This window comes from Homarus americanus, unplaced genomic scaffold, assembly GCF_018991925.1.
Source record: "Homarus americanus isolate GMGI-L3 unplaced genomic scaffold, GMGI_Hamer_2.0 scaffold28358, whole genome shotgun sequence".
Classification (NCBI taxonomy): Eukaryota; Metazoa; Arthropoda; class Malacostraca; order Decapoda; family Nephropidae; genus Homarus; species Homarus americanus.
In genome coordinates, this window is record NW_024715343.1 from 1 (window position 1) to 9461 (window position 9461).

At 47.2% G+C, this 9461-nt stretch overlaps 2 protein-coding genes across 2 annotated transcripts; one reads left to right on the top strand and one right to left on the bottom strand.

Moving 5' to 3' along the window:
- Positions 1-2490: 2490 nt before the first annotated feature.
- Positions 2491-2949, top strand: LOC121857689 (zinc finger BED domain-containing protein 5-like). The gene has a single exon (XM_042353766.1). The coding sequence runs from the start codon at positions 2491-2493 to the stop codon at positions 2947-2949; it is 459 nt and encodes a 152-aa protein (XP_042209700.1).
- Positions 2950-4286: 1337 nt separating this feature from the next.
- Positions 4287-4931, bottom strand: LOC121857695 (protein FAM200A-like). The gene is made up of 2 exons (XM_042353779.1): positions 4864-4931; positions 4287-4683 (listed from the first exon to the last, which is right to left on the bottom strand). Exons 1-2 carry the CDS (start codon positions 4929-4931, stop codon positions 4287-4289), a joined length of 465 nt encoding a protein of 154 aa, XP_042209713.1.
- Positions 4932-9461: the final 4530 nt, after the last annotated feature.

Genomic DNA, 9461 nt, shown 5'->3' on the forward strand with positions numbered 1-9461 from the left:
AGTCGCTTCGTCCTTCTGATGTAGGGATGGGCTTCTAGTAGTGTAGGGGTCTGGTACTGGTCGAGCCCTATGATTATTATGGTTTTCTTGCTCGGTGGTTGGGATGATTGTTCCATGGTTATTCCCCTTATGCTATTGGTGAGGAGATCCTGTATGACTGCTGGGTCGTTTCTAATCAGAACATGATCTTGTGTACCGACTCTGAACTGAAACTCAGCCTCTGGGTGTTTGTCTTCCGCATCGTTCAGCCAGAGATACTTGTCTTCAGGTGATGTACCTTCAGGGAAGTATCATCTTACTCTCATGGGGGTTTGTGGTTGTAGTTGATTGTCTCTAAGTCTTTCTGCCTTTTCGGCCTTCCGCTTGTTCCTGGACTGAACTAGTTGAAAGCCATCTTCTCCGTTGGTGTCAAGGTCAACACCACAGTCGCCTGGCTCACGCAGTGCATCAGGAGAGTTAAAGCGAGCAGCTGGGTCTCCAGTCAACTCAGACATGGTGGAGTTACAGGGCTCGACTTATATGCCTACGTCAGAGGGCCGAGGACTGCTTGGCACTCCTAGGAAGTCAGCGGTGGTTGGGAGGCGTAACCCTCTTAGAGGACAAAGGAGATTGGCATCTACTGTACAGCGTATTAGCAGTGTGAGGGGAGGCCATGAGCGGGCCTCCCGCGGAGGGAGTGTGGTGTCGGGGGGACTAAGGTAACAGGAGTATTCTCAGTTTATAAACACTTTTATTATACTACACTTGTTCTTAATAGCATGTCTGTTTTTCTGGTTAGATACAGTATCAAAGTCAATTTTAGTTTCAAAAGAACTAACCAGCTTGGCACACTATGAGGACGGGGGTTTGTGTAAACAAACCCTCACCACATGGCCGAGCGTGACCACAAGGGTATAGGCCTTGCCTCGCGGGCTCCTACACACCCCACAGTGCTCAACCCACGTTAGTTCACTTGTTATACAGGCAACATATTTGCAGTTGTTGACCTATCCCCACCCTACTGGGTGGTGTTGTGTTATTTCGAAGTCAAGTGTGAAGCCGACCCACTGTTGTTCTCAGAGTGGACTGATTAGCACCTCCTTGTCAGGAGATGGCGGTCAGTACCCAGCGGTGCTTATCTCACTGGCGGGTCACGGCTCTCACTGGTACTGTCTAGTACTGAATTCACTGGCTTAAACACTGTTCTTAACTGTTCAACACTGGTTCCACTTCTTTCCGAAACGAAATGCCACTTTTGATTATGTTGATATCCCGGTGGTGAGGATGGGTCGGGGAGAGGGACTTGGGGAATGGGCCGAACATTGGCCAAGGGTGAGAGCTGCTCAGCAGGAGCAGCGCCTAAATAGGTCTTGACCCTACGGTGGTCAGGTCATCACTGGCAACGGAGGGAGACCCCACGCCTGGTGGCCCCGGAGTCTGCCCTCACTACAACAACCCAACCCGCGATCCATCTATGTCCGCCACAGTGATCCACCTTAGATTAAAACTTAGATGATATAAATTCACATTTAACAAGTCAAGTGAGTCCATAACGTAACACAGTATAAGATGTTAATAAACTTGTAATTGTAAAATCAATCTAGTCATTGTCTACTAAAATAACCATTGTGCAACCTCATTCTAAATCCTAGGTTAGCTTAGTTAGCCAACAAACTCTGTAATATGTAAAACAAGGGGTGTCATCCCCCTCTGTTTAACTCATTAAACTTCTTTTCCAACCTTTCACCCCACGACTATATGTTGTGACTTCTCCATCCCTCATGTCTGGCTGTGCCTTGAGCCCCAGCATGCCTTCCATCCTTTCCCCACCTTAACCTAAAAAAAAAAAAAAAAAAAAAAAAACTGACTTGTTCAGTACGTGTCCGTGTGTCATCCCTTTGTAAGTGGTGATAGGGCCGAATGATTTCAGTCTGGCCTGGGATACCATCACGAAAACAGTGGAGTGTATTGTCTTTGAACCATATATTGTGTTTGAGCTTGGCTCAAGCAAAATATACTCCGTAATTGGTGTTACTTATTTTGTTTCATAATTCATGTGGTCGCTGCTTTACGTGGGTGAAATATTTGTACACTTCCTTTATTAATTATTTCCTTATTTATTGGTGCCATTGTTGTTCATACTTATTCTTTACTTATATAATCCTACCATTTTTAGTGCTAAATTGGTATGACTCACTATTCTTCTCATTCTTCCAAGTTGGGCAGTGTTTGTCAAAGGAGGCGTGTTCTTGCTTACAGGAAGTACACTTCAGCTTGCTAGCTTGAGTGTGAATGTTTACCTGTGTGCATGTTTGTGTATGACTGTATGTGTGCATGGGCGTGTTATGTATGTGAATGTGTGTGTGTGTGTGTGTGTGTGTGTGTGTGTGTGTGTTTGCCATTCTAACTCTTGTCCTATTTATCTGTCCTTCTTCATCATTCTTTAATCTTTATCACTTGTCTGTTTGTCTGTTCTGACATTCTGTCTTCTTCATTTTCTCTAGATTTGTGATGGCTACTAGTGTTGCTAAGAAGCGGAAGTACATCGATGCATACATTAATTACGGATTTACATCAATCCTTGCTGATGGCATTGAGAAACCTCAGTGTGTGCTATGCTTCAAAGTGCTGGGGAACGATTCTATGAGGCCTAGTAAGCTGAAGCATCATCTGATGACGATCCATCCACAGTATGCGGAGAGAGACACCGATTTCTTCAGGCGCCATGAACGGAGTTTGGGAAAACTGGACGAGAGTGGTGCTTTCCAACAACAGACCGTAAGTGTAGTTGAGGCATCATACGAGGTTTCCCTCGAAATAGCAAAGCAAAAGAAGCCCCATACAATTGGTGAAACTTTAATTAAGCCATGCGCTTTAAAAATGGTCAAACGGGTTCTTGGAGAGGCAAGTGAACGTAAAATTCAACAAATTTCCTTGTCAAACGATACAGTGAAACGGAGAATTAATTAAATGTCAGATGACATAAAGGAAAAGGTAATACAGGAGATCAAATTATCTCCAACTGGTATGTTTGCAATATAGCTGGATGAATCAACGGACGTGAGTTCTTGTGCACAGCTACTCGTGTTTGTTCGGTATATTTTCTTGTGTGACATCAAGGAGGAATATCTGTTCTGTACACAGCTTGAGACCACCACAACAGCTTTAGATGTGATGGAAAAGCTGCCTTCTTTCTTCACAGCTGACAGGATCAGCTGGGAAAATTGTTGTGGAGTCTGTACGGATGGGACTGAAATAATTTATGAAGTGTTTTGTTCTTATTATTATTTTTTTTTTTTAGGAATATTGAACACTTTACCGGCAATAGTTTATGATATAAAGCAACAACAAAAATTTAAGCCACACACACGGCCCACATCTGTTAAAAAGCAAATATCACACAACAACGTTCAAAAGACACTGAGCCATTGGACGTCTCTGCTAGTCTGATTCGGTTCACAGAGGTTGACGTCGCGATCTGACAGTCGGCTTTGTCTAAATACTCGTATATTAATGAAAATAAAAACATAAAATAAAACATATAATAGTAAAGTCAGATAAATAAAAATTCAATAAATTTTTTTATTTGAAAATGGCATGTCAGGAAAATTTAACAATCATAAGATTTAAAAATTTTATTCAAGAAGCAGCTTGCCAAAATTTCAGTCACATGTTGAGTCATGAAGAAAACCCATGCTTGGCCATAGGTGTACCTTTTTCACTCCATTCCCCCCCTTGAGGAATTTTCAACATCCTCGTGGCCTCCTTCATTTTTCTCCCAAACCCCCCCACAAATAATGTTGAAAAATAAAAAGCACGAGACTAGAGTGACTACTAGACAAGCCTCACAGCAAACTTGAATTTGGTTGGGAAAAAGTTCATATGACCTCTGCATATGTTGTCACAGCTCAATGGGAAGGCTGACATTGTTTCCTTTCAGTCAGGTGACTGATCCAAGGTTGTGTCACTGACAATGCACATGTCATTCTTGGGTCCACATCCAGTCGGTTCCGGCTTTTACTCTTTATATGTAGAAGGGTGGAGAAACCAGATTCGCATAAATAGGTAGTTGAAAAAGGCAAGAGGACTCGAAGTGCAATCTCGCTAACTTTTGGATATGACTGATATTTTGAGCACCAGAATACAGTTAGAGATCTTTCTTCATAAGGATCTTTGGCAGCAGAATCATTCTTGAGATCAAGAAATTCGTCCTGAACATCATTGGGAATAGTAGCAATATCAAGAGTGCCAGAGAAAGGATTCCTCACCAATTTCCCATCTTACCTCCTCGAATTCTGGGAAATACTTTAGAGCTCACTCTCCAAGATTTTCAGGTGCTGAGTGATTTCAGTTTTGAGTGATGGATCAAGCAGATGATCTTCATTCTCATCAAGAACAGTTGAAAGATTCTCAAACATGGCAACATTTCCGGCATTGACTTTCCTTTGCCAATTCTGGAGCTTGGCAAGAAAGGCACGAAGGCAATCCATGAGGTGAAACACATTTCTGTCCTTGCCCTGCAGCTTGAGATTCAGCCTGTTTAGCTGCTCAAATATATCTGCTAAATATGCAAGACGTTGCTCCCACAACACCTCATTGAAGTGACTTAATAGCTCATCTTTCCCTTGCACTTCCTGGAACAACCTAAGCTCTCCCCGAAGTTCAAACACTTGATTCACAACATTGCCTTGGAAAGCCAGCGCACTTTGGAGTAAAAGAGGAGGGCTTCATGCTCTGAATCCAAGTCTCTACAAAGGTTCTGGAAAAAGCGACATTTCAGATCTCCAGCTTTCACAAAGTTGTCACATTTGACCACTGCCTCCAGGATCTTGCAAAGTTCATCAGGGAGGGTTTTCGACGCCAGTGCAAAACGATGGATCATACAATGGATCCCCCTTGGCATTCAGAGCTACTTCCTTGACACGCTTCTGTAATGTCCTCTTGGGGCTCATCAGGGGGTGAAGTAGTTGGGCAGCTGCGGAGATGTCCGGCGAAAACTCTGCTAACTGGTTGACGAGACCGATGAAGGACCTCAAGTCGGTGAGGTTAGCAGGGGTGGGAAAATCCGTGATGGCGTGGACCTTTTCCGGGTCAGCTGCGATACCATTCCCTGAGAGGGTGTACCCACAAAAGTCCACTGAAGAGCTGGCCAGAACAAACTTGTCGGCATTTAGGGTGATGCCGTGCTTCCGGCACCTGTTGAGTACCTCGTAGATACGGCAGAGGTGATCCATGTAATCCTCATCGTATACGAGTATGTCGTCGACCACTTTCATGCAGTTTGCCAAACCTTGTAGAGCCATGTCACCTCGAAGACAGAAAGCGTCTCCTGTAGCGGCGAATCCCATGGGGCCACGGCAATAACTGTAACGTCCATGCGGGGTGATGAAAGTTGTAAGTGGTCGGTCTTCTTCGGCAAGCTCTATCTGCCAGTATCCACACAGGGCGTCCATCGTCGTGAAGAAGCGCGCCTTCGGGTTCACACTGCATATAGCTGCAAAGGGCGTGGGAGAAGGGTACGCAGGACGAGACACCTGACTGTTGAGCTTGGAGAGGTCAGTGGTGATCCGAACACCACCTTTGGGTTTTGCGACGACTACCATAGGGTGACACCATGGAGACGGGTCATCACCGGCTGGTGCAATAATTTCTTGGGCGACCATGGAGTCCAGCTCGTTTTTGACCTCCTCGCGGAAGGCCAGGGGGACCAGTCGAGGGGTGTAAATAGCGAAGGGCTTCGCGTCGTCCCTCAAGTGGATCCTCATGGGGGGACTTACCATCTTCTTGAGAGGCTTGGATTCCAAAGCGGACTTGGTAACCAGAACGTCGCTGAATTCCTTCAGGAAGTACCTCCGAGCATCCGAAGGAGAGGTGTCACTGGCAAGAGGCAGGGGTAGGGCGGCAGCAGGGTCGTTGCTGCTCCCTTTTTGTACCCTGTTGGCGTGTTTTACCTCGAGAATAGGTTTGGGGAAGTCCTGGGAGATGATGGCCAACTTTTGAAAATGTCTGTAGGACAGCAAAGGAGTTGGGACACCGTTATGCACATCAATCCAGGCTTGACACGACCTGTTGCCAAAGGTGACTTGTGCTTGGAGTGAACCTAGCACTGGGGCCATCTGTGAACCATCTGCCGTAAAGCGGAGATCCTTGGGGGGCGGTCCTAGATCACTTGGAGAGAGCCCCAAGTATTGCAAATGCTGGGGACCGATGACTGTAGCATCAGCGCCGGTGTCGGGCAACATCTGAAGACGGGATGACATACTGCTGTAGGTCACGATGACACTGATGTACTGGGGGACTTTGGTCCTGGGACGCGGGGGGGAGCACACATTCCTAATATGGCTCGAGCGTTGTCCAGGGTCGTCATGCTTCTGATTGGAAGACTGTGGGCGGCCCTTACTGGTAGAAGGGCGCTGAAGCTTCCGCCGACGCTGTCCCTTGGGTTTGCTGGTAGGGCAACACTTGTCATTGTGGCCCAGACGACCGCACACATTGCACTGGACGTACTTAGCTGGGCACCGTACTGTGAGTGACCAGTGGCCCTTACGGTCACAACTGTTGCATGTAGACTCTGCAGCTGGACACACCTGTGTTCCGTGCTGCTTACCACAGTTGTTACAAAATGAACCGGGCGTGGACATGGTGGGCGAAGGCGTAGAAGCAGACTTCTTGTCCTTCTTGTACCGGGACACAGCGCATACAACTGTAGGGGGAGCTCGGATGGCAGAGGTGGCACACCTGGCAGCCTCATAGGAGCGACATATCGTCAAAACATCCTTAAGAGAAGAGGAAGAGTCGAGGGAGGTGAGGCGTTGGACAAGCTCCTCGTCCTTAACACCCATCAGGGTCACCTGCTTCAACTGGGTCTCCTCGCACTGCTGGTGGTGGCCTAGGCATATATCTACCTTTTCCGAGGCTCTCTTGAGTCGTACATAAAAAACGTCAAAAGTCTCACCCTCCATCTGCCTGCAGCTAAACAATTCCCTCCTGCGCAGAGCTTCATTCCGCTGTCCTTTGATGTGCCGTTGTAGAATGTCCAGTACCTCCTTTACAGACAACGAAGAGGTCGGAGGTACCTGCAACGTATGTTCTAAGACACGCTGAGTTTCCAAGGACAGGCACATACACAGCTGGATGAGTTGTTTAGGCTGTGACAAACTCTGGATCCACCATTGTAGAATAATCAGTCCACCGTCGCCGCCATTCACGAAAAGTCTGGAAAGTCACATCAGGCTTCAAGATGGGCGGTGTTTGAGCTGCTGCTTTAGGTGGGGCTGGTGGGCGTGAAGAGAGCAGTGATGAGGTATCTGAAGCAGTCAGTACTGAGGCAGTGTTAGAGCCAGGGGCTTAGTTAACAGTGAGGCGAGATATCAAAGCTTCAAACCATGCACTGTCTTTCAATCTCCGTTGGTGGTCTCTCTCTGCCTCTGCTTGTCTTCTGCGTTCGTCTGCCACACGTCTGTTAGCTTCATCCTCGCACCTTTCATCTCTCATAAACTTCATTAAAGCAATTATCTCTGGAGACAACGCTGAATGTCGAGGTGAAGGGCTGCGCGATGTTGTTGGAGCTGGAGCGTCATGGTCAGCCTGGTCATCCATCTCTATGGAGCTATCATCCGACTGACTCATCCGGGCACTGGCTCCACGACTGCACAAGGCACGAGACATAACTACTTCATCTGTGTACTGTGTCTAAATCAGTGTTGACCGGTCAGCCCGTCGTATCAACAATATCTCAGACAAAAAATTAATTAAATACACAGATAAGTAGATTATATATATATAAAATATATATAAGGGAATCGCCTATGCTATGCAGACGACTTACAGCTTATAGTAAGAGGATCAAACAGACTAGCCAACACGCAACACGCACTCCAACTTATAGAAGAGGAGTGCAACAGACTTGGACTCAAGATAAATCCAGCCAAGTCGAAAGCGATGGCCATCTGCACAGACACACCAGACAAGACGCTCTCCATACAAAATACGCCGGTAGTCTGGACCAACACCCACCAGTGTCTTGGAATCTGGTTTGACCAGAAACTCACCTTCAAGCCGCAACTCGAGTATCTCAGGCACAGGACGAAGAGCAGACACAATATAATGAGGTCGCTCACCAGCACAACCGCAGGAGCAAACCTTCATGTGCTCAAAGCCTACTACACGGCCGCCATCAGATCGCTGGTAGATTACAGTGCTCCAGTACTCATTGGACTGAGAGAAGACCAAATAGCCAAGCTAGAAGTAATCCAAAATAATGCTCTCAGGACCATGCTCGGAGCACCCATGTGGACCAGAATTTGCAATTTGCAAATGGAAACCGAACTACCACCCCTGGCAGTACGAGTCAAGCAGGTGACAGCCGGTCTCCTCGCCAAAATCTGTAGATCAGATAAGCCCACAGTTGCCAAAATTCGAATCAGTGCCTCCCTCCACCTCGACCACAGAGTGCGAGGGGCCACTTGGTCGCACGAGGCAAGCGAGGTCATCCGACACCTGCAAGCAGGCACTCATCAGAACCCAATGGTTACATTGCTCCTCCCCTATGGAACTCACCAGCCCATCCAAATTACGGTAAAGCCAACCTCCAGAAGGAGGACCTCATAAAAATAACTCTCGAAGCCATAGCCACCGAGACACCGGCTGATGCAGCATCATACTTCACAGACGGCTCGGTGGACCCTAAACATCATAGATCCGGAGCGGCTTTCTACACCCAAGGTCAGACCCTCCGATGGAGACTTTCCAATGACTGCTCCACCCTACAAAGAGAGCTGGTAGCAATCTCAAAGGCCCTACAACACAACACAACAAGTCCATCATAATTCACACGGACTCGAAATCGGCCATGTAGGCGCTGCAACACAGTCAACCAAGAGACAACGTCCACATCATTACCTCGATCCTCGCACAGCTACAGGAATTCCAAAGCCAAAACCGCCCAGTCGTCTTACACTGGATTCCCAGTCACGTAGGGATCGGAGGAAACGACGTGGCAGACGAAGCAGCCAAGGCAACTACACGTTCTAGTAGCGTACACATCCAAGTTCCAGCAAGCGTGCAACAGATCAAGAATCACCTCAGAAAGACTAGCAAGCTCCACATCAAAAAGAGCTTCCTTCACGCATTCAACGCTGGTTCCCAATCAGCCAAATGGTACCTGGCGGCCACAAAAGGGGAACCATCTTTCGCTGACAAGAAAACTCCAAGACAAACCCAAGTCAGCCTTCATCGATTACGACTAGGGTACAAGTGCTCCTGGCAGATGATCGGAAATGACGTCATGGAATGCACCTACTGTCAGGAGCCAGCAGCCAACCCACTTGAACACTATCTCGACTTTCTTTGGTCACAAAACACCTCGAAACAGAACTCCAAATCTCCCCAAAACACACAAAAACACCAAGCGTGCACTCTAACTCGAAGGCCCGACAGACCACATTCACCACTGTCAGTTAATCTACGATACCCACCACCCA